Raw genomic sequence first — 26,027 nt, forward strand, 5'->3', positions numbered from 1 at the left:
AGGATATTGGAGAGACCTGAGGTCTTGCAGTCAGAAAGCTTGGGTTACATTTCCAGTCTGCCATTTACTCACTCTGTGACCTTGAATAACTTAGCTGCATTTTGATTTTCCCGTCTATAAGATAAAACCAAATACATATGAAAGTGCTTTATATTTTTTAAGTGCTAGAGTGAATGTTTTTTTTTTCTTCTTTTTAATTTAGAGACAGTCACCATATTGAAAATGGCCTAAGCTTCAGAACTAAACAACAATCTGGTTTCAAATCCCAGCTCTGTTACTTATTATCTGTGAGATTTCTGAACAAATCAGTAAACCTCTCTAAAGCTGTTTTACTGTCAAAGCATCCTTTTGTATGGGTATCTGAAAATTAAATGGAACAGGGAATCTGAAAACTTCTAGTTGTGTATAATTCATAACAGGCACTGATTTGTTATCTTTTGGGCCTAGCTTACTTTTCCTGCAGCACATCTCACTCCACCTCTTTACTAACCTTATTAAACAGTCTACTTGATTTTCCCAATTCATACACTGCACTGTATTGTAAATGGATCAATGAGTAAACAGTTTCTGCTTCATCAGGAGGACATGCTCAGTTCTTCAAAGCTTAGTTAAAATGTTGAGACCACTCTAAAGCTCTGCCTTAATTCCTAATCTCAGTCTCTGAGATTAAAAATCTTATAATTGTATTTGACTAATGTTTCCTTGACTATCTAGGAACCAAAATATCAGGTTCTCCCAGCTCTTTCTGTGAAATAGTTCTTGGGATCACTTTTCTTTTCAATCCCATTATTCCATTCTTTCAGTTGTAATGATTTTTTTTTTTTTTTTTTTTAAGTAGGCTTCACACCCAGCGCAGGGTTCAACACAGGGCTTGAACACACGACCCTGCGATCGAGACCTGGGTTGAGATCAAGATGCTTAACCAACTGAGCTAACCAGGCGCCCCTAATGATGATTATTTTTTAACAACTGCCACCATTTACCAGCGAGAGAGCACTGCAGTTCTGGGCTAAAGACTTTGCATACATTATGTCATTTGATATTTAAAACCCCCTGTGCATTCTTATTCTATAGATGAGAAAAATCAAAACACAGTTTAAATACCCTGCACAAGTTACAGTTAATTAAGTGGCAAAGTGGGGACCAAACCCAGATCTGAAACCAAAGTCCTTGAATGAGTTGGGCTTTTTCAAATTGAGTAGAACAAAAACATAGGAGTTTTAGAAGTTGAGTAGGAAAAAAAAAAAGGATTATGAAGATATAAAGAAAATAAAGAAGCACAGGAAACTGTTTCACAGAAGCCTCCTGTCTATTTCGAAAGCAGAATACACCAACACTCTAACAAGCCATTTAGTTTGTTGGGCTCTCTGACATGAGTATTTGAGGCTCTAAACTCTTCTTGCTTCTCTTGCTCTTCTTACTTCATAACTTCTGCTGCCTTATGTATTTGGCTGTCTCACTTCTCTCTCACTAGTGTAGAACACAAACGCTTTAATTCAATGAAAGCGATCTCTTCAATGGTTCTAGAACAATTTCTGCTTCTACAACCCTGTTATTTTGAATACACATACTTCTTCCCTTTCTCTCCACCTGTCAAAAGCCTATATTTCAAGACTCTGCTATTACTTCTTCCTAACAGCTCCAGAGGATTCTGGAGTGATTACTATGTGTTCAATCCTTTTGCTGACCCATGATGAACACATAACGTAAGCAAGAAATAAACCTTTTGAGATTTGGGAGTTACTTGTTCTTGCAACATAATCTTGCCTATCTTAACTGCTACACAGGACTTCAGGAAAGTAATCTATCTTCTCCAAGCTTCACTTTCCTTATCTGAAAAATGTAGATTAAAACAGTATCTATCAAATAAAAAATGCTCTGAAGATTAAATGAGATAATACAGGTAAGAGTGCTTAGGTTAAATACAGGTAAAAGCACTTAGCACAGTGCTAAGTAAGATGTGTATCCTAGATGTTAGTTATTTTTTAAATTTGTATTATCATGAATTAGCAATTGGTGTGTTAACAGTGACAAATGAACATAATGAAGAGTGTTATTTGCTTTTTTCAATGTTAAGCATCAAATTACAAATGCTATAGATTTTTGCCAGTAATTTTAGCTGAAAACTTGGGCAGCTATGAATTCACACATTTTAAGAAGTTATCTTAACCACTATAGCGTTAGCCTACCTTATTATAATAGCTATATTGTTTTTTTAATATTTTATTTATTTTTTAACATTTAGTCACTTTTTGAGAGAAAGAGAGAGACAGAGAGAGAGAGAGGCAGAGAAAGAGGGAGACACAGAATCCGAAGCAAACTGCAGGCTCTGAACTGATAGCACAGAGGCTGATGCGGGGCTCGAACTCACAAACTGTGAGATCATGACCTGAGCCGAAGTTGGATGCTTAACCGACTGAGCCACCCAGGCACCCCTATATTGTTTTTTTAATATCATGAATCTTGGGATACCATGAAAAAAATAATGTTTCATATATATGCACTCTCTCTAAAACTCTTAAGCTTATTATGGAGATGTTATCCTTGTTTTCAAAAGCCTACTTACACCAGAGATATACTGTATTATAAATAAAAATTTAAATATAGGATACAGGTTAGCATATTTCATAAAATCTCACACTATATGTATTTAAATTTATTTATGAGGGGTGGGGGTGAAGGGGCAGAGAGAGAGAGAGAGAGAGAGAGAGAGAGAGAGAGAGAGAGAATCCTAAGCAGGCTCTGCACTGTCAGTGTGGAGCCCAATGTGGGGCTAGAATTCATGAACCATGGATCGTGACCTGAGATGAAATCAAAAGTCAGGTGCTTAACCAACTGAGCCACCCAGACACCCCTCACACTATTTATATTTAATTAAATTTTCTCTCCAGCTGTATTATGTATGGTTTATTGTTGGTTGAAGATTCCCCGGACCTGATAAAGATTATAATAATGAATACTAACATCTATATTAATTCATCATGTGAAAAGTGCTTTTAATATACAGTCTCATTTGACTTTGAATCCTGTAAGTTATATAATATTTCCATTTCTGGTTGAGGAAATGAGGTTCAGAGACTGACCTGTCTAAAGTAACAAAAAACTGGGACTGTAACCTGGGTCTCTTTACTATACATTTCATGCTTATGCCACCATAGAACCCTGCAGTGATAAACCATTACTGGAATAACAACTTCACATGTGTGCTCTACAGATCTAGTATCATTTGCCTAGAAGTCTGTATAGCATAAATGTATAAAAAACCATTCACATTAGCATTTTTTTTTTTTTTTTCAGAAACACCAAGATTTGGGTCAATGACAATGTGGTAACTCTGGGGACATTTTTGCTAGCTAGCTTTTTCAGACTAATAATCTTGGTAAGGACAAGATAAATTTAGACAATATAACTCTTTTAACCAACAGTCAACTGATATACAAAACACTTCATAAAGAGCCAACATGTGAGCCAAGAGTTTCACATTCCTATTTTGAAAAAATTTAAAAACATTGTTTTACCAAAGAAATTGTTTTGACTAAACTTAGCACTGAAAAACGAGCATCTATACTTTACAAATTAAAGAACCCACAAATGTACTGGAAAAAATGCTAAATGAAAAATAGTTAAATAAAATCCCCAGGTGCCATATCTAGGGTCTTAAACTGAAATAAAATTTTAGGGTTTTTTTTTTTTTTTTTTTTTAAGGCAAGGGTTTTTTTTTGTTTGTTTGGTTTTGGGTTTTTTTTTTTTCTTGTTTTTAAGAGAGAGTGAGCAGGGAAGGGGTAGAATGACAAACTTCAGTAATCTGCAGGCCTGACGTGGGGACCGACCTCAGGACCATGAGATCCTGACCTGACCCAAATCAAGAGTGGGACGCTTAACCGGCTGAACCACCCAGAAGCCCCTGAAATAAAACGTTATAAGGAAACATTTCAAACAAACCAGTTGCCGTCCAATGTATCAAGAACAGTGTATATGACTGAAGTGCCAAAAGTGATTTAAATGGGATCTTTTACTTTTTAGAAATTGCAACACCCCACTATTTATAACATGGGCTCTTCTTGCAAATGACAAGTATGACACATTTTGTGAAGAACTTGACGTGCATTGATACTACAAGTCATCCTGGAGACAAGCAAAAACGAGAGTTGCGTAAAGATACATCAACGTACTTTTCTCTGCCCTCTCCAGAAGCCAACGTGCAATACACCGTTAAAAATGGCTAAATTGGAATCTCTCAACGTGGCTCACTGCACACTATACTCAATTTCCACTACTGTGGATTTTACTTCTAGTTTCTGGTTTAGCTATTAGCAAGCCACTTCTCTGAACGTTTCATTTCCCAAAAAAACAAGAAAATGGGTAAAGGATCATAAAGAGCTTTGATCCGAACAACATCTATTAGACATCATCAAAAGCTTTTCCTCTGGACGATGTACACAGGCCCATGACGTTCTGCTTTCCTCATATCTCATTATAGAACCCAAGCCTCTTTTTTTCATTCCCACTTTGGGCTCCTTAAAGAACAGCAAAGAGAATTCTTATAAGATAGCCAGTGCTCCTTTGTCCTCAGGGAAGGCTGGGAGAAGGTTTTGAGGCCTCAGCTGGTTGAGAGATGGTAGAAGCGACCCACCCTCGCCCCAACCCAAGCCTGCGCCACAGCTCCGGTACCACGACGCGCGCGCGCTCGCCGGGCTACTGTCCCAGTGAAGGGGCGGGATTCCGAGGCGCGTGCCGAGACGACGGCAGGCGGAAGCTGCTGGCGACGAGGACCGTTCCCGCCGGCGCGGGTGGGGGAAGGGCAGCAGCCACACCCGGAAGTCAGTCTGCGAGGGAGGGAGGGGGGACGGGGGGGCGAGGCTTCCGGTAGCGCAAAGGGTATCGGGAGAGGCTTCCAGCAAACCTTCTTCCTTGGCCTCTGGAGGGACCACCGTTGCCGCGGCTTCGACTTCCACGATCTGCGTTCGGGCTAAACGGCCACGGCGGCTGCTACTGTCGTTCCCCTTGTGCCCGGCTCTGTCCGTATTCGTTCCCAGGCGGTCGCCACGGTTCCAGCAGCGGCCGCGGCCGACATGTTGTGAGGCGGCGGCGCGGGTGTCTGAAGGATGGTTTGGCAGAGGCGCCGGCAGCGGCTGCTGGCGGCAGCGGCAGCTGGGGCTCCGGCTCTTTAGAGCCAAGCCCGCTGGGTGTCCGCCTGGTACCGCGGCGAGGCCAGTGCCCCCGGATCTTGCCTCTCCTCCGGCGCGGTTGGGGACCGGTTGGGCGACAGCGCCCGCTCCTCTGAGGAGACACGAAGGTGGTTCCCCAGTGCTCAAATTTCCGGACCACCTTTGCTTTCTCCTCTCCGACGTGGGCCGTGCTGTCCCCATTATCTTCAGCCCCCCGACCTCCCTCCCAATCTCGCCCTAAATCTCTCACACACACGGGTGTACCCCACCCTCACGAACCAGCCCCTCCCCACCCCCCACCCCTCGTTTTCTGCACCCTCTTCGCGCTCCTGGGATCCCACTTTGAGGGCAGCCTTTGAAAAATCTTCGCGGAATAGTGGACCAGAGCTGGGGAGTTTTTAAAAGTCGGGGCGCGCGCGAGAGGGAGATACGATGGCTTCCTCATCTGGCAATGATGATGATCTCACTATACCTAGAGCTGCTATCAATAAGATGATCAAAGAGACTCTCCCCAACGTCCGGGTGGCCAACGATGCCCGGGAGCTGGTGGTGAACTGCTGCACTGAATTCATTCACCTTATATCTTCTGAAGCCAATGAGATTTGCAACAAATCAGAAAAGAAGACCATCTCACCCGAGCATGTCATACAAGGTAAGTGGTGTGTGTGGGGTTTTGTTTGAATGAGGGTGAGGGGCAGCCTGCCAGTCGCGTGACCCGTTCATGTCAAAGCCTTCATTCCTCTCCCCTGATAATTACGAGTAGACGAAAAAGCCACGCGGGCATGGGGGTAGCCGGTGCCTTCAACTCGCTGTGTAGTATTCTTGTGGTGCTTTTCATCCGGCGAGTACAAGTAAGGATTGCCAGCGTTTAGGTCAGCCTAACGTCCTCCAAAGATAAAGTAGCAGTCGTCGTCTGTTTACAGCCAGGTAAGCGGAAGCAACAAGAATTTTGCCTGCCTGCCGTTGAACCTAGACATGACAACTGAGCATTTGTCTTCCTAACGTGGAACCTCAGACGTGACAACTGAGAAAGGAACCCAAAGTTCTCCCTTGGAAAATGAATTTTCAGACAGGATCTTCCAAGTATGAGTGGAGACAGCACCCCTTCCCCCCCGCCCCGACCTTTTCACGGATGTAGAGGAAAAGATGAATTTTCTGAACGCATGAGTGAAAGAATTCTTAATGTAAACGCGTTTAACGTTGTAAAGTTTGGTGATGTTGAATGAAGAGTGTGTTTTCAGCTTTAAGAGTGGTTCAGTGAGGGGCCCGTGGCTGGCTCAGTTGGTGGAGCATGCAGCTCTTGATCCCAGAGTTTTGAGTTTGAGCCCCACGTAGGGTGTCCGTTTTACTTAAAAAACAAAACAAAAGAAAACAAAAAACAATAATAAAAATTAAAATAGTTTAGTGGTCCTACTGTTCATCAAGTTAACAAAACTCTCCAGTTGTATTCTGGAAGAAAAGGGTGGATGATTATCCTTTCTTCCCCTCCTTTCTTTTTCCTCTCTTTCTCAGTTTTTCTTTTATGTAGCTTGCTTTGCTTTATGGAGATAAATTTTTAAAGCTTGGATTGAAAGTTTGTAAGAGATTTTTTTTCATGGAACATTTCCCTGTCCTTTCCTGTTGCAATTCCCATTTAGATGCATACACTTAAGCTTTTATTGAGCATTTCTGAAAGTTTGGACAGTTTCCCATCTTGGAAAGGGTTTAGTCCAGTAGTAGGGGTTTGGGGGACCACATTCTGATGGTTTGTTTCAGGCATAGGGAGACATAATGTTTTGGAGCACTTACGTATACTCTTAAGAAAAAGTTGCATTCAATTTGAGGTGATAACTTGCCTTTTATAATAATTAAAATTCTAACAATTTCTTGATTGCTTTTGAAGTCAAAAAATCGTGATGAATTTTAATCATTTTAGTAGGCAGGCAGGTGTCTACCATTTTATTTTTCATAACTTAACTTTGCAAAGGTGATGTCCCTGTTACTCTGAAGTAGAGAACACATCTCATATTCACCATATCCAATATTTTATTGTCAGTATTGACAAAAGGATTAGATGATTCATTTTTGGCCCTTAATGATAGATGGAAGGTAGATTTTAATGTACTCTGCCATTTCTATTTCAGTCCATGAAGAGAAAAAAAATCCCTGGGAAAAACCGTATTTGATTTTAAAGCTAGGTTGTTTTTGTTTGTTTGTTTGTTTGTTTTTTTAACTTGTGTGGTGTGTGAATACTCTGGTAGGTACAGTGAAAGTCAAGTTCTCTATTTTTCCTCTTGTGTTTTATTTTTATATTGTATGTACATGTTTTAAGTCTTCCATGAGATTATCCAACACAGCTATAGTTTCCTTTTACAACTCATAAAAAAGAAAAAGAATGTTTTATCCACATTGCCTTTCTAATGAAAATTTCAAAAGCTTTCTAAAGGATCTGCCTAAACATTTGTTTACAACACAGGAGTGAGGATTGTTCCAAAAGTCTAATAACACATTACAATCTGTCTTCTTGGGTAGTTTATTCTTTTCTAAGATATATTTAGATTTCTGATTGACATGATGGAATAAAAGTGCAGCTGTAGCAAGCAGTATGCTAAATAGCTCAACTTTGGAATATGCTAAATTTAAGGTGTGAGTCCAAAAGTTCCAGTGAAAGCGTTTTCCTTTGTGTACTGAGGATGATTGATTATTTTTAAAAAAATCATCCACTGCCCTGTTACAGTCTTACAAATTTACCCTTTCTTTGGGTAACGTTGTTGTTAAGTGGATAAGAACCTACCATTTTTGCCCCAAATTCCTCCAGTTAGGGGAATACATCTTATACATTTATAATCTCATATTAATTTCATATTGTTTAGCCATTTTAAAGAATTTTTGTCTTGAGTGGTTACTTTCTTTTTTAAAAGAAATCCTCTAAGGTGTGTATTTTTTTTTAGGTGTTTAAAATGTATCTTTACAGATTAACCCTGGAAAGCTTGCTAAATCATGGTAAATAGGACTTTTTTATGCTTTTCTGTAAGCATTTATTATTTTGGTATATAGGATATATGCAAGTGGAATAATGTACATTTAAAGTCATATGAATCTCACATTTGAAGTTCCAATTTTTTAGTTTAATAAGTTTAATGAACTAGATTTTGCTTCAGGACATGTCATTTGTTCACTTGCTACTTTGCTTTACATTGTCAGAGCAAATTAAGCATTTGAGGCTGTTCTGTAAAATGGAAGTTATTAAAGTTGACATAACTTTATTAGTAAATCTTTGAAATAGTTAAACTTTGAAAAAATTATGAAATGTTTTGCTTTTTTTGAATTTAAAAAGGGGACTTGGTATTGAAGATCACAGATGCACAAATAAAGGGGTTCTAAGCTATAAAAGGTGTTCCTTTCATGTCATTGCTGGTTTTTGTGAACCCATACTCTTAAATAAGTTTTAACATGTTCTGTTGTATTATGTAAAGAACTGACATTGAGAGTTAAGAACTGCAAGTTCTACACTGGAAAGTCTTTGGCCTTAGGCAAATCTGTTAAAGGTTTCCTCATTTATGTATAAATAATACTTAATTGTTTCAGGTATTACTTGCAATTACTGAGAATCAGTCAGGGTTGAGAATCTTACATGATATGCTGCAATAAATAATTTTATATTTTTAGAAGTTAGATTTTCTTAGGCACGCTTTAAAAAAAATGTTTATTTATTTTGAGAGAAAGAGAGCTCATGGGAGGGGTAGAGGGAAAGGAGAGAGAGAATCCCAAGCAGGCTCTGTGCTGCAGAGCCTGATGCAGGGCTCCATCTCACGAACTGCGAGATAATAACGTGAGCCTAAATGAAGAGTCAGATGCTTAACCCACTGAGCCACCTTAGACACCCCTAAGATGTTTATTCATTTTTGATAGAGAGAGAGAAAGAGCACGTGCAGTGGAAGGGCAGAAAGAGACGGAGACACAGAATCTGAAGCAGGCTTCAGGCTCTGAGCTGTCAGCACAGAGCCCAAAGCAAGGCTTGATCCCACGGACTGCAGGATCATGACCTGAGCCAAAGTCAGATGCCCAACCCACTGAGCCACCCAGGTGCCCCTAAATAGTAATTTTTAAAATGCGTAATGTTACTGATTAAAATGTAAAGCTTGAAGTCTGTTATGTTTAACCTTACAGCATAATGCCATTGTAAAGCTGAAGTATAAATAAAGATATTTTAAGTGATTATTTTTTTGAATTTTTAATCTTCTGCCACATTTCCCCCCCACATTTATAACCATAGTTAGTAACTGAAAAAGTCTCTGAGGATTTGCTTCTTCAGCAATGGAGTTGCTCCAGGCTATCTCTGTTGAAGGAATTAAAAAAAATCTAGTCCCTCTCACACTGGTACTTTTGTGAAATACAATAAAAATGGATCACTAGAAAAACAAAATTGAAAAATACATAAAATTTCAATTTTTGTTGTTAGATTCAATAAACTTAAAATTACTCTTGTCAAATTGCTTTGAAGGTTCTTTTTTTTTTCCTCCAGCTTTATTGAGTTATAATTGATATAACATTGTGTAAGGTTAAGGTATACAGCATAATGATTTGATATGTGTATATATTGTGAAATGATACCACAATATGGTTAGTTAACACATCCATCACCCCATGTAGTTAAAGTTTTGCTGTGAAGGTTCCTAAATGCTTTCTTTGATTTCCATACTTAACTCATCACAGACCATTATAAGCAGTTCTGGCACAAGTCCATGGACCACAGTTTGAGTAGCTTTGCTCTAAAGCCTAAATAAACCACAGTCTATTTTAGAAAGTGGATGTGAAGTAGTTTTTAAATCAGAGGATCTGAGTGATTGCAGAGTTATAATAATAATGAGAATGAAAATGATATTGTATTATCTAAATAATCATGCATACTGGTATTTTTTCCAAAGGGACACATTATGTATATGGAGTTGGTATTATCACATAATCAAGTTTTTTTCAAGTTAGGATTTTATTATTTAACTTAAAACTGACATATCTTGTTTTTATTTTTCTTCTGCTACCCAACAATTTTGAACACTACTAGGTACCTGGCATGGTGTTAGATAATGGTAAGGGTATAACGATTGAATATATTTGGTTCCTGCTCTGCCCTCAGTCTCTCATTATTGTCCCAGATTCCCAGGGGTAGTAATCCATAGAGGACATAATTAAGGGTCTTCAGAAACCTTTGCCTGGCTAATGAGCCAAGAAGTCACTTTGGCCTATATCATCCTTTTAATGCATTTTAAGTGAACTACCACCCCCCCCCCACACTTCCTTTAACATATAAACAAAAGAAAACAAATTTGAGAATGCTATTTTACATATTTTAATATTTTAACGAAAAACCTGTATTACACATTTGAATATGAAGTAATTCACATAAATTCTTGTTATAACAATTTTATAGGATTGCATTACTTTTGTAAAATAAGATAAGCCTGTATTGTTGCTGGATGGAAGTTTTCACCTTTTTTTTTTTTAAGTTTTTTTTTTTTTTAAGTTTTTTAACATTCGTCATTTTAAAAAAAGTTTATTGGGGGGGGGGGCAGAGAGAGAATCCCCTGCCAACTCCCCGTATCAGCACCGAGCCCAACACAGGGCTCGAACCCACAAAACCATGAACCGTACTGTTGAGATCATGACCTGAGCTCGTGAAATCAAGAGTCAGATGCTTAACCAACTGAGCCACACGGGGGCCTAAACATCTGTCTTTAAAATTGAAAAATGTGGCAAATATTTTTTTCCCCTAATATACCATGCACTTTTCTGGGTATAGTTTTAAAGTACATGGCAGAGGGGAGCAGACAGGCATCTGAGGAGCAAGTGATGTATGTGTTTTACCAGCAAAAATTTTTCTTTATTTTTTTCTTTTCTGGATTTTACTCTGAGATCCTTGATAGAGCCAGGGCCCTAACAGTCCATTAAGTCTCTTTATACAAACTAGAAAAAGGCACTTCTTCCCTAAAAACCTTTACTACCATCTGCCAGAAAAGTGCCGTAATAAACATACAGATCTATGTTTACAGTATGAATGGCCTTCCTTAGATATGGTCCTGTTGTGCACTGAATAACCTGCAAACCCGCAATGATGGCCCTGCTTAAGAGTCATTTCCCTTATCCTTTAAGATACTCTCTGTGTAAAATGGAAATGATTATTCCTATATGGTAACAAATGGTGTAAAATATCTCCTTGTTTAGAAAAGACTATTATCTACTTATTCCTGGTAACCATAGTGTATTTAAAATTTGGATTAAAGTCAGTGCAGTTTTAGAAATTAAAATTTATGGCTCTTCCTGTTGAACCATTTAATTGAGAGTACAAATTTGTATATGGCAGCTCTTTGAATAATATTAAATATTAACCTTGGATTCACTTGCAAATTTTTTTAAAGCGGTGTTCTCAACCTTAGATGGTTTTAAAAGTGAGTTTTTTAAATTTTTAACTCAAACTCTCCATGGTTAAAAATAGTTTGGATTGGATTTTTTTGATGTTGAGTCTAGTAATTGATGATAATTTGAAGAATTGTCTGCATGGTGTTGATTAATTTTATAAATTTAATATTTTATATTATAAATATATTCATTCAACTTGAATTTAGTGTGATAATGCATAGCTGCACATTTATTTATGTCCTGTACACTTATTAGGGTGCTCTTTTAAATGTAAGGGAAAAAATAAAGATGAATAATACATAGTCCAAGTGGTTATGGGAATCTTATGTGCTAGACATGGTGTTAAATGCTGCAGATCACTTGTTGATCCCTATAGTCCTAAAAATAATATCGTGAATATTTTGCTTATTCTGTGGGCCAGCCTCTGTTCTAAGCTCTTTGTTTATATTAATTCATTTATTCTTCACAGTAACCTGATCTGATGAGATACAGGTACTGTTATTCTTGCTTTAGTGGCACAGAGGTGAAGGAACTTATCTAGGCTCACACAGTTCATTTGAAGCAGAGCTGGGATCAGTCTCTGGCAGCTGTAGGGCCTGCAGGCTTAACCGCCATACTGCATATGTTTTAGGAAGATACTATGAAATGCTATTCTCAGAGAAGGAAAACTGAAGCTTAGAGATATGAAGCAGTGTATCCAAGGTTATATGAATATATTGACAACCAAATTTCAAATTCGAAGATGTCTATCTGATTTTATAAGGGGGAGATTACTTCTGTCTATGAGCATCAGGCAAGTTTACTTAAAGATGGAGTTTGATTTGAGCCTTGAATGCATTACCATCAGTATGAATGTGGGAAACTGATGTCTGTTGGGAAACATTGAGCAGTTAGATTTAGCATATGTAGGGATTTAATGGCAGAAATAAAGCTGGAAATGTAGTAGGGCTAGATCCTAGAGAAATGTGGTATACGCTAAGGAAATAAGACTTTCTTCAGAATGTTGGGAGGAAACCACAAGCCATTCTCTTGGTTTCTTTTGGTATTGTCTCCAGCCAATATTATTGAAAATATACTACTATATGCCTTTAAAAAAGAGAAGAAATTGGGCTGCCTGGGTGGCTCAGTCACTTAAGCATCCAACTCTTGATTTAGGCTCAGGCCATGGTCTCAAGGTTCGTGAGATTGAGCCCTGTGTTGGGCTCTGCTCTGACAGTGTGGAGCCTGCTTGGGATTCTTTCTCTCTTTCTCTGCCCTGCCCCTGCTCCTTCTCACTCACACTCTCTCAAAATAAGTAAATAAACATTTAAAAAAAAAAAAGAGAAAAAAAAGAAAAACTTTGGCTTCTAGCATTGACACCAAATTATCAGTCTGTCAATTCAAGTAAAAAATGTAGGCTGCTTAATCTTCACTTAATTTTCCACTATATCTCCAACTTTTTAGGCCAAGAATTATGTGGTAGTTATTTTGATATTCAGAACTCAGAGTAATGAATTACTGAAGTTTTTTGGGGAGCAGAGGCAGTAAGTTAGTATAATTAAAATTCAAGTAATAGTACTCTGCTTTTTGGCATGAGATTATTTCTAAAGAAGGTTGATGCAAAACAGCTTAATATTTGAAGTAATTAAAGTCATAAATCATTTCAAAATGTCCTTAAAAACCACAGCTTATACGGGAGGGAATGCGTATTTGTAAAGGTGTATTTGGTATTCTCCTTGAAGAGCAAATCCCTGTAGTTGGAATTCGGGGCAACTTTGCTGAGGGCAGTCTGGTTCATCATAATTGTTGAAAAACTGCAAGAACTGATACACTAAGTTAAATTCATCAACTATATTTTTCACCATCTATATTTCGTCATTGGGTCAGAAAACAAAAATGCCTTTGGGGCACTGGCAATATATAGAAAACTATAAAATACAATTTTAATTACTGTGAGCCAAAAGAAAACTTTATGCTTTGTCTTGATTATAGAAGGCATTTAGAAGGTGCATTACTATAAAATTTTCTTTCTAAATGTGAAAAAATAAAGGGAGGGAAAATTGTTAATACTTCTAACCTTATAGTCTGTCTTTATCCCAGTTTTCTGCCACATCAGTTGAAATGTTTTTATAGTGCTTCCTGTTAAGTTTTATTTTCAAGGGAAACTTGTTGGCTGAATATAAATGCTGAATTTCATAAGTTATTTCCACCCATATTTCTTAAACTCGGCAGTTGGAGTACCTTTGCTAAAAATAGTCTCCTGTTTGGTATATTGTACAAAAGAACTTATCCATTCTTTTATCCCATCCTACTGAAACTTAGAACATATGTTACCAACCTACTTTTTCTAAGCCAAATGGCACAAAATATGTTATTAACAAGTAGACTCCAAATACTTGTTTTTTTGATATTCTTCTAGAAAGTGACTGAGGTAATGATGTTTGATTTACTGTGAGTGGTATAGGAAAAATGTTTTCTTATTAAAGCACATGTTCTTACATTGGACTTTGTTTTTTTCCTCTCACAGGAAATGCTTTGGTTTTTAAAAATTAATCAGAAAAGTAAATGCCTGTGCTGTTAAATGTTCCTCAAGTTTTATCTAATTTGTAATATAATAAGAAAGTTGATACAATATTTTGATTTAGCCATTCAAATAATTGCTGTGCAACTATAAAATAGGTAAAATTATTAGAAGACAGAAATCCCCTCCCCTCCAAAAAAAACCCCCCAAAAATCACAAAAGCTTAATCTTCCATAAATGGGGGGAAAGACTAAGTTTTATCACTTTTTCATGTTTTCATTTCCCTAGCACTAGAAAGTTTGGGCTTTGGCTCTTACATCAGTGAAGTAAAAGAAGTCTTACAAGAATGCAAGACTGTAGCATTAAAAAGAAGAAAGGCCAGTTCTCGTTTGGAAAACCTTGGCATTCCTGAAGAAGAGTTATTGAGACAGCAGCAAGAATTATTTGCAAAAGTAAGTAATGCATTATAAATTGTTTTCATCTGAATACTGCCCTGTTTGCTAACAGAAATCATACTGGTTTCTGAAATCATTTCTTAAATCAATATATATATACAGAGGATTTTCTTTCTGTGGCTGGTTGTTTGATCATAGAGTCTGATGTTTAAATCTAACCAGTTTGACTCTGTTTGGCCAGTTATTTGCTTCATAAAAAAATAAATATTTGCTCATTAAAAAAATTTTTATTTATTTATTTATTTTTTTTTTTTGGGGCGCCTGGGTGGCGCAGTCGGTTAAGCGTCCGACTTCAGCCAGGTCACGATCTTGCGGTCCGTGAGTTCGAGCCCCGCGTCGGGCTCTGGGCTGATGGCTCAGAGCCTGGAGCCTGTTTCCGATTCTGTGTCTCCCTCTCTCTCTGCCCCTCCCCCATTCATGCTCTGTCTCTCTCTGTCCCAAAAATAAATAAACGTTGAAAAAAAAAAAATTTAAAAAAAAAAAAAATTTTTTTTTTTTTAAACAGGGTGCTTCAGTGGCTTAGTGAGTCAGGCGTCCCAACTTCAGCTCAGGTCATGATCTCATGGTTTGTGAGTTCCAGCCACGCTTCTGGCTCTCTGCTGTCAGCTTAGAGCCCGCTTCAGATCCTCTGTCTCTCTCTCTCTCTCTCTCTCTCTCTCTCTCTCTCTCTGCCCCTCCCCCACTCTGGTGCACGCTGTCTCAAAAGTAAACGTTAAAAAAAACTTTTTTTAAAGTAAATATTTGCAGCAACCTGTTTTCTTTTTTTATTAATTTTTTTTTAATGTTTGGGGCGCCTGGTTGGCTCAGTTGGTTGAATGCCCGACTTCGGCTCAGGTCATGATCTCATGGTCTGTGAGTTCGAGCCCTGCATCAGGCTTTGTGCTGACAGCTCAGAGCCTGGAATCTGCTTCGGATTTTGTGTCTTCCTCTTTCTCTGCCCTTCCCCCACTCATGCTCTGTTTCTCTCTCTCTCTCTCTCTCTCTCTCTCTCAAAAATAAACATTAAGAAAAAAAATTAAAAAAAATTTTTTTAATGTTTATTTATTTTTGAGAGAGAGAGAGAGAGAGAGAGAGCATGAGTGGAGAAGAGAGGGCGGAAGACACAGACACTGAAGCAGGCTGCAGCTTCTGAGCTGTCAGCACAGATGTGGGGTTCGAACTTGAACCGTGAGATCATGACCTGAGCCGAAGTCGGACACTCAACCAACTGAGCCACCCAGGCGCCCCTTTTTTAATTTTTTTAATGTTTATTTTTGAGAGAGAGAAGGAGACAGAGTACAAGCAGGGGAGGGGCAAAGAGAGAGGGGGGCATGGAATCTGAAGGAGACACCAGGCTCTCAGCTGTCAGCATAGAGCCCAGTGTAGGGGTCGAACCCACCGACCATGAGATCATGACCTGAGCTGAAGTTGAACGCTTAACCAACTGAGCGACCCAGGTGCTCCAGCAACAATTGGTTTTCCAAGGAGAACAACTCCAAAATAACTACTGATTTTACTTTGAGTTTTTTATTTTTTTGTCCAGACAGAACGACCAGTTAAAAGCATGAAAAGTATACTTAAACATTCTTAAGATTTAAAATGATGGGCTGGTGAGAAAATACTATATCAAATTTTATAATGAGTGGTATATAAGGAAAATTTAATAAACATCTATTTTATAGTTAAATTAGGTTTTTAATGTACCTTTAAAACAAACATACTAGTCTTAAAAAATTCCTTCCCTCTTTCCTTCCTCCCTCCCTCCTTTCCTCCCTTTCTTATTAAAACTCTAATTCCCAGTCTGTGAAGGATTAGTACTAATATTCCTCTCTTTAAAATAAAAAAAGGAGAAGATGAAGTTCTTACTACTCTAAGTTTTGGCCTCTCATTTCAAATTAGATTGTAAGGCAGTTTTGGGTTGAAGAGGTGAGATTTCCTACCAGTTACTGTAGTTACCATTAGAACTGGGAAGTATCACTTTTGGTAATCTCTTTCAGGCTAGCCCTATACCTGATCTCTTTGTAGTCATAATAACTTAAGTAGTCATAAGTTTGAATCAAAAAGCATTTGAATTTTAAGTGTTATCAAGCACTAGACATCAGAATACCATTCAAACTAATAAAAATAAAAGTTTACTAACATTTATTGAGTTCTAATCATGTGTTAATCATGTTGCCAAATAATTTACCTGTATTTTTTTAAATCCTTACAACAACCTACAAGATCGGTACTAAGGAGGTACTAAAAGCTTTTGAAACAGGTGTGAATACAAGTAAACACTTTATAATCCATATGAATATGAGATAACAAAGACTGATGATTAAAAAAACATTAGTGGCTATTATTTATTAACTCTCTGCTATTGCAGATCACCTAGAGAGTGCCAAATTAGATATTTGATAAAAGGAAAAAGATGCTCTATTACTTTACATACTTTGCAGTTTTTATAAATATAAATAAATAAATGTGAATTTTATTATACTCATTTACACGTTAAGAAACAGACTCAGATGGAGAAAGAAACTTGCGTGAGATCATTCATTTCATTTGTTCTACAGATGTTTACTGAAGTCCTCACTACTTATCAGATATAGTGCTAAATGCTAGGCTTATAATAGTATACGAAAGAGACATGGTTCTTATTATGATGGAACTTAGTTTACTGGGAAGGAATGAGTTAAATAAAACAGGTTAAGTTCATATAGTTAGGAAGTGTTGGAGTCTAAATTCAGACTCAAGTCTCCTGACCCCTAGACATGTGCTGTTTCTACATTACTATGTTAATGTTCTAGCCACCATTTTGTCCACTTACACTTATTTTAGAACTTTTAAGTGGAACATGATGGCTTTATCCTCTCCAGGGCAAAAAGAAGAATGAAAGAAATAATTGCCCACCAAATCTGTCTTTACCTTTCTATCCTTGTCATTTGTTATTTCCTCTTCCTTATCTTCCTTCATTCTTGCCTTCATCTATGGGTGAGGATCCCTTAATATTTCTTTGCTCTTGTGAGGAACATCAAGAGAGAGGTAAAATTATAGCACCTGTCTAGTACTTCTTCCTTAAAGCACAAAGCACTTAAGTCCTAAATATGGTAAGTAAATATAACAGCTTTTTTATCAGTTTGATTTCCTTTCATCTTTTAGACTTTATTTTAAATACTAACACAATAGCATCTTCATTTGAAGCAGTCTTTCAACTGCTAGCAACAAAATGTGGAAAGGGGGAACCATTAATATATTGAAGTTAAGATTAACTGTAAATTACAAATGAGTTATTTTAGTATTTGGGTGGGGAGGAGAGTCTAAAACATAATGAAAATCTCCAAAAGAAGAAATTAATTAGGAAGTATACACTTACTGTCTTTCACACTCCCATTTTAAAAGAAAAATACTTGAGGTAGGTTGGGTAAGAGGCAAGAGAGAAAAATAGAGAAAGTACTGCTAAAAATTTTAATTTATGAAAATAAAATTTATCAATCAACATAGACTTTAAAGGCACAGGAATGTTTTTATGTCTAGACAGAGAAATATGTTTGCTAATATGGGTACTTAAAAGTCAGTTAAATTTTTTTTTAAATCTTTTATTTATTTTTGAGAGACAGAGAGACAGAGCATGTGCAGGGGAGGGGCAGAGAGAGAGGGAGACACAGAATCCGAAGCAGGCTCCAGGCTCTGAGTTGTCAGCACAGAGCACGACGTGGGGCTCGAACTCACGAAACATGAGATCATGACCTGAGCTGAAGTCGGATGCTTAACTGACTGAGCCACCCAGGCGCCCCAAAAGTCAGTTAAATTTTAATTGTAACCTGTACATGTCTTTGTAGATTACTGAATAAACTATGAGATCAAGCAGCTTTTGCAATAAAATCTGTGTAGAGACTTGAAACTGAGTTTTTTTTTTCCTGTGCCACGAAATTATACCTGTATATGATTGATTAAGTCACAGAGTAAGTATTCTTAAGTTTATTAAATTCACATATTTGGTTTGCCCTACAATTTTCTTACGAATTCTTAAAATGTTTTTCATGAAGCATTCTTAGTCTTTTTTACACTCTGGGTATTCCTGCCGTAAAGGTAAATATGCCTGTGTGTTAAAATAACTATTTTTCATACTTTTTAAGTAAAAATAGATGCAATTAGTTATTAGAATATCTGGTTTCTGATTTCCTAAACAAAAAAAGTTTTTGTCTTTTAGGAGAGGTATGATATAGGTACACTGACAACTGTAATATGAGGCTAACTACTTTCATGAGGAAAATATAAAGAGTTCCCAAGTACAGAGACATTACATTAGATTTTGGCAGTGTAAGAGTGTGCCAATTATTTCGCATGTGAGTGCTAATACAAATTTAAACCCAAGCAGATCTCATCACATGTTACCTTATGAATGTTGACATTGGAATACCTTACCTGTAGTATAATATCAGTTCTGGACTGAAAAGTTGAGGAAGAAACTTAATTTTCTTTTTTGCATAACTCAGAAAAACAGCTTGTATGCAGTTTACTTGTTGACCTCAGCAGATGACCTAAGCTGATAGTGTTAATTCAGATTTAAGAGATTATTGGAATCTTGGTTTGCATAGATTCATGATCGATCTACATGCAATACTAACTAAATTAGATAGCTTTTACATTTTCACATGTGTACATAGGCCTTCTACACTCTTTCCGACACCCATTAGTTATTGAACTTAAACTGGCATTGAGATATACAGTATTTTGTTGTACCAGTTTCATAAATGGTTTATAGCACAGTATGTGTGGGTTTGAGACCTACCAAGGGTTAGTTTCTCAAGGTTTCTTGTTGTGCTTACTGAAGTAGCATCTCTTATATACATTTGTGGTAGATGAAAAAAAAAATTATATTGCATATCCTTTCTTTTTTTTTTAAAGCTTAAACCATATAGTAAGTTTTGGTCCAAGTTGAGTAGGATAAGTTAAACTTATATTGCATTCTGTTAACCAATATAAATGTATTTTTGCAAATCAAAATCACAAGGAGATGTTACTTATAAATATGTTAATTGGGGAGATTTGATCAAGTGAAATGAAATAATAGAATACAATACTAGGAAAAAAATAAATATTTTTGTAAGCATAGTTGTGTTGAAATAAAGTTTTCAAAAGAAAAAAAAAAACGCATGCACCAGTAACTAAACAATTTTCTTAGCCTGAAACCCACCTTTCTGTGCTTTGATTTGTGATCAAGCCTAGTACTCTATAAACCACATTTCTGCTTTTCTATTGGACTTCATTGGACTCTGCTTCCAGTAGGGGGTTCTGGAGGGAGATTGCCAGGCTAGAGGAGGAAGGCAGCACTTGGGCTCCTTTCTTTTACTTCCTATTAGCTTTAGGTTCCTTTGAACAACCTACCAATGCATCTTTACTCTGGCTGCATCAATTTTTTTTTTCCTGTGGCAGGAACGGAATCCAGCGTATAGTTTCTTTACAGAACCAGCATAAACATTCATCATTTTCCTCCAGGGTGTGAGTCTCAAACCTTGGGCCCTCTATCAAGCTCAGAGATGCTTTTACCAGCCAATCTATGCCAGTTCTTCAGAGGTCTGAGTTTCAGTTCCATGGATTGTTCTTTTAAGCTTCTTAAAAATTAAGTTTTAAAAATTCCAGCCTCTTCCTTTATTCCCTCAGTTTTAGGATTGGTGGCTGCTTTTGGTAGTTACCAGTTGTGTAATATCTAAGTGTTCTTTTCATGCCTTTTCAATGACCTGGTTACCAACTTTATACTTGGTTAACAATCCTTTATATTGCATTCTTTCTATTCCCCTAACTAATGTGACTTCTATCTCCTGATTAGGTCCTGAATGATACAGTTAGGACTTAGGAGAAAAATGGAGAAAATGATACTTCAGTTTGACTTGAAGAGTAGAACTTCAGTAGGTGAAAATTAGGAAATTTCAAATAGAATGACTATCAGCATGAGTTAAGGTAGTGAAAATGTGAGGGTATGGTGTATTGGGGAAGCATTTTAAGTTTTAGGGTTTTTTTGGAGTACCAAGTATGTATTACAATTGGGAGATAGGTTGGGGCAGGCAGTAATTTGGAGGACCTTGAACTCTAGGTTGAGAAATTGGACTTAATTGGGTAACAGATGATTTTTTTTTTTTAAGTATAATAATGACCTGATTAGAATTTTCTTCTAGAAATGATTGGATAATAAATTCAAGAGAGATTATTAAGAAAAGTTAGGAATGTACGTGGTAAAATCTTAATGTTAGAGTTATACTGAGCATTACTGTTTCCCACAAAACATGCTTTCAGAAAATACTGGAGGACTGTGTGTTGGGAATGTAACAAGAAGTATGAAAATAGTCTCTATTCTCAAGTCTAGTGGGAAAAAAGATACATACTCAGATAATTTGAGAACAAAGTAAATAGGTATGGGAATGCATAGAGAATTTTGGCATATGAAACAAAGTGCACAGTATGATCTAGATGGCCAAGAAAGACTAATTTCTGTTTTAATAGATAACTAGGAATTGGCTATGCATAAAGGAGGGTGGCGTGGTGAGTGTGAGTCAGGCTTAAAGGACAATTCTGAGAAAAGGCAGAAAGGGAAACAGCATTGTTTTGGTAGATTCCAATGGAATTTATATGATCTTTTCAAGAACAGATTGATTTTTTTCCTTCTTGATGTGGTTTTTCTGCTAATGAATTAAATTGGGAAAGACCTTTAGCTGTTGCAACATTGCTTGTAACGTTTATGTGCGTATCTTGGTTTCTAAAATTCTGTGATGGTTTTTAGAGAGGATATATCAAATGAATGGATTTTAACTATCTCACTTAAATTCAGTCCTGGATAAGTGCCTTTTCTCTAGTGGGTATATGGGAAGGGTGTGTGTGTGTGTGTGTGTGTGTGTGTGTGTGTGTGTGTGTGTGTACCCATGTGTGTTTATTTAGGGGAGAGGGACAGAGGAGAAATGTATGTATAGGGTAGGGAACTGTGATAGAAACTCAAACATCAAAATAGCTATTATACTCATGTATAGTACTTTTTCTTAAGAGTTAGGGGTATTATACTAGACAACTTTTAAATCATAGAAATAATTTTTAGATTGAAAAATGTTTACATCTGGGGTGCCTGGGTGGCTCAGTCGCTTGATCATCCGACTTCGGCTCAGGTCAGGTCTCGTGGTTCACGAATTTGAGCCCTGCATCAGGCTCTGTGCTGACAGCAAAGAGCCTGGAGCCTGCTTCAGATTCTGTGTCTCCCTCTCTCTGCCCCTCGCCCACTTGTGTTCTGTTTCTCTAATTCTCTCAAGAATAAATAATAAACATTAAAAAAAAAACATTAAAAAAATGTTTGCATCTAAATTTTAAGTTGAGAGGACAAAAGAATCAAGTGAAAAAAAGGTAGAGAGATGGGCTCCTGGGTGGCTCAGTTGGTTAAGCATCTGACTTCAGTTTGGTCATGATCTCGTGGTTCATGGGTTAGAGTCCTGTGTCAGGCTCTGTGCTGACAGCTCTGAACGTGGAGCCTGCTTCAGATTCTGTGTCTCCCTCTCTCTCTCTGCCCCTCCCCTGTTCACGCTCTATCTCTCTGTCTTTCAAAAGTGAATAAATGTAGGGGTGCCTGGGTGGCTCAGTCGGTTAAGTGGCCAAGTTCGGCTCAGGTCATGATCTTGTGGCCCCATGTTGGACTCTGCTGACAGCTTGGAGCCTGGAGCCTACTTCTGTTTTTTGTGTCTCCCTCTCTCTCTCCCCCTCCCGTATTCGTGCTCTCTCTCTGCCTTTCAAAAATGAATAAATGCTAAGAAAGGAAGGAAGGAAGGAAGGAAGGAAGGAAGGAAGGAAGGAAGGAAGGAAGGAAGGAAGGAAGGAAGAAAAGAAAGAAAAAGAAAGAAAGAAAGAAAGAAAGAAAGAAAGAAAGAAAGAAAGAAAGAAAGGATAAATGTTTAAAAAAAAAAAGAAAGAAAAAGGAAGAGAGAAACTGGGAAAGGAACCAAAGAGAGAATATTATGATTTTTGTACCAGCTTTTTCAATTTCAGTTGAACCAAAGGTCATAAAATTGTGTGGCATAAAAGGACTGTCTATAAGAGAACCAAGTTTTGGAAACTGTCCTTAGTTGATAGAGAAGCAGTTGTCTAACTGTATTTCCTTATAGAGTTCATGTTTTCCAGATGTATAACAGTTATTTAGTGGTTGGAAAGTATCCAAATTTGGTAATAACTAAGTCTGTAATTGGCTTAATCTATACTTAACCAAAGTGTGTATGTTGTGAGTTTTAAAAAAATTATTACTTGTTTTTATGTTTTTGGTGTTTAGGCTAGACAGCAACAAGCAGAATTGGCCCAGCAGGAATGGCTTCAAATGCAGCAGGCTGCCCAACAAGCACAGCTTGCTGCTGCCACAGCCAGCGCATCTAACCAGGCTGGATCTTCTCAGGATGAAGAAGATGATGATGATATCTGAAATTTACCAGCTGAGTTTCTATTTCCTCTATAAATGTTTTTCCCTGCACAAGAAAACAGTGAAAGAAATGCTTATCTGTAATTTTGTATGCATCTTGGTGGACTTGCCATTGGTATTCTAGGGATGTCTGCTGTTAAGTTTCATCTATTGTGTGCTATTCATGTAAAAACTGTCTCTTTGAACTATTGAAAATTTAAGATTCAGTATAATATCAATTTTGAATTTTTAATGGTGTTTATGAAATTTTAGATAGCAGTGAGTCCTTTATTTGATCAATAAACAGTGTTACAGAAAACGTCAAGTTTATAAAAATACAGTGAAATTTATACAGAAACTCTAAATCTGCATTTGCATTTCCTCTGCCCTTTTAACTAGACTAAAAATTGGGAATTTTAAATTATTGGGGGGAGGGTGTTGTGTAATGCAGTAGATGTTAGATCAGGATGGTGAAAAAACAAAGAGTTCAGTTTTGTAGTATCTGAATTTTTTGTCTTTTAAAATGAGTGTATATATATATAGGCAATAAATATATATGCTCAGATAAATATGCTTGTTTAAAAAAATCTCAAAATGACATCCAAACACTTAGGAAGGAGTATGTTCAATAGTAGTTCTATGAATTCGGTGGGTTATGTTTTTGATTTTGTTTTTGTTTTATGTAGAGGTAAAAACTACAGTTTTATTATGGCATAATTCATCTTGAGCTATGCTATTACATTTCAAAGACTGCCCAATTTTGAGGACTGTCACGATTCTTACTATTTCACTCCAATAATTGTTAATAGTATTACTTGCTTAGTCCATCCATCTTTATTGGAACTTGTGAAACAATTGCTTAGGTTCCATTGGTTTAATGGAGATTCATGAATATGAAACCTTTGCTGGGGGAAAGAAATGAAAGTTAATAAGCATGCTTACTATAAAAGAGGGATTTTTTTGTAATTTAACTGATAGTTATAGTTTACTTATTGTTTGTTTTTAGCATTACTTTTACATTTTCTTGACTAGATGGCCTAGAGTGTCCAGTGCTTCCTTTTGAAATGGCATCATTATCTCCATCATAATTGAGTGATAGCTTTAAAAATGATTGGTTTTATTTTGTTTAAGAAAGTGTGTCATAACTGATCAGCCCTATATGAAACATAAATAGTTTCAACCTACTCATTAAAAGGGAGAAGCTTTAATTTGGTTCCACTAAATAAAGTATGGTAGTGATTTTTATAGGAATCCAGTGTATTGAAGAAATGGCATATTGTTTGTACTTTGGAAACAGAATGGAAAAGCCACTTTAAGATAGTATAATCTAAATTCCTATGTCAGTTGCCAAATCATTTAAATTTGTATATTCACCAAGTCCAAGGATAAATTGTGGTTGCTGGGATTCAGTTTTAATTGGAGAGCTAAATAAGTAAAGTATATAAGTATTACATTTCTTAAAGGTCTTCTTTTGCAGTTTTAGAAAAAGTGAAATATTAGCATACGTTTATTAAATACACTTCCCCCATGCCATGAAAAGGTTAATTTTGCTGAATGTTTTAAGTTGAAGTTGATATTGTATCTATGAAGTGCTTTGGACAAGATAGAAGGGGTTGTTTTTTTAAAAGTTTAAGTACCAAAGGTAGTCTAGTCTAAGAAATAATAAGTTAATAAGTGTTGGCTTTTCTAATTTGTACTGTAACATCCTTATTCTTTCTATTTTAAGTATATCTGTTTCTTAAGTAAACAACTTAGATATTTTTCCACTTTTTTTTTCCTGATGCAGAGTTCAGGTTAATTAATATTTTACTGCATCTGATAATGTATTATATGTTTGAAGCCTAGTGACTTTTCATTTTGACATTCTTGTGATTTCATATGCTGTATTCTTCAAGCAATAAAATCTGATGTGTTTTATAAATTGTTTTTATATTTAATAATCTACACAGATTAACAGCAGGAGATTGCTATTACTAACATTTTTAGTAGTTTCGAGAATCTTAGGCCCAACATTTTGATCATTTAGTATTTAATACCTGACTTTCTCCTTTGTTTATTGTTATTTCAGAAAATGTGGTTTTACTTGTACTTTTGTAATGGCAGTCCTAGGATCCAGGCATAACAAAGCTAATTAAGCAATGTTTTACTTTTAGTTTACTTTTTAGCATTTAAAAGCCATTATAATGTCCATTGTTGAGATTTTTTAAATCTTGTAGAGAGAGAAACAAATTTTTAGGGTTCTTGAGAAATAAAGTTACTGTTTAGTAAATATCTTCCCCACTTCCTTATCTATCTTTTTCAGCAACATTGAAAAGATAACATTGAAAAAATAACATTGAAAAGATACCAATTATTTTTATTTTTATTTTTTTAGAGAGTGTGCAAGTGGGTGGAGAGAGGGAAAGGAAGAGAGACAGAATCTTAAGCAGACTCCACACCCAGCGCAGAGTCTACCGCAGGGCTCGATCTCATAACCCTGAGATCATGATCTGAGCCAAAATCGACAGTTGGATGCTTAACCAACTGAGCCACCCAGGTGCCCCGAAAAGGTACCAGTTTTTAAAACTGCATATACCATGCATATGTTTTCACAAATTAAACATACTCATATCACTGGCCTTCAGGTCAGGACACAGCAGTGTAAACACCCCAGAACCCCCTTTTGCCCCTATTTTAACATTGTCATCTTCCCTGGAAGTAACTACTATTCTGTTTTCTAAAACTATTGATTAGTTTTGCCTTTTATTTTATGTAAATACAATCTTTTTTAAATTAAATTTTTTTTTTTATTTAAAAAAAAAAATTTTTTTTTTCAACGTTTATTTATTTTTGGGACAGAGAGAGACAGAGCATGAACAGGGGAGGGGCAGAGAGAGAGGGAGACACAGAATCGGAAACAGGCTCCAGGCTCTGAGCCATCAGCCCAGAGCCTGACGCGGGGCTCGAACTCACGGACTGCGAGATCGTGACCTGGCTGAAGTCAGACGCTTAACCGACTGTGCCACCCAGGCGCCCCTTAAATTAAATTTTAATGTCTTATACAGGCTTACTAAATAAAAGTATTGCACACTAATGAAGATTGAAAATTTACATTCCAGTTGACTAGCCTAAAGAGTTTAAGA

The 26,027-nt window shown here is 36.8% G+C and overlaps 2 protein-coding genes across 2 annotated transcripts; one reads left to right on the top strand and one right to left on the bottom strand.

The window, feature by feature from the left end:
* Positions 1 to 3,717: 3,717 nt before the first annotated feature.
* LOC147578173 (uncharacterized) lies at positions 3,718 to 5,369 on the bottom strand. The gene has a single exon (XM_086717581.1). It carries the CDS (start codon positions 5,367 to 5,369, stop codon positions 4,542 to 4,544), a length of 828 nt encoding a protein of 275 aa, XP_086573707.1. The 3' UTR covers positions 3,718 to 4,541.
* DR1 (down-regulator of transcription 1) lies at positions 4,884 to 24,826 on the top strand. The gene is made up of 3 exons (XM_025912211.2): positions 4,884 to 5,820; positions 14,353 to 14,516; positions 22,783 to 24,826. The coding sequence occupies exons 1-3, from the start codon at positions 5,601 to 5,603 to the stop codon at positions 22,927 to 22,929; spliced, it is 531 nt and encodes a 176-aa protein (XP_025767996.1). The 5' UTR covers positions 4,884 to 5,600; the 3' UTR covers positions 22,930 to 24,826.
* Positions 24,827 to 26,027: the final 1,201 nt, after the last annotated feature.

The sequence above is a fragment of the Puma concolor genome, chromosome C1, assembly GCF_028749965.1.
Source record: "Puma concolor isolate L17-30 chromosome C1, mPumCon1.1.hap2, whole genome shotgun sequence".
Classification (NCBI taxonomy): domain Eukaryota; kingdom Metazoa; phylum Chordata; class Mammalia; order Carnivora; family Felidae; genus Puma; species Puma concolor.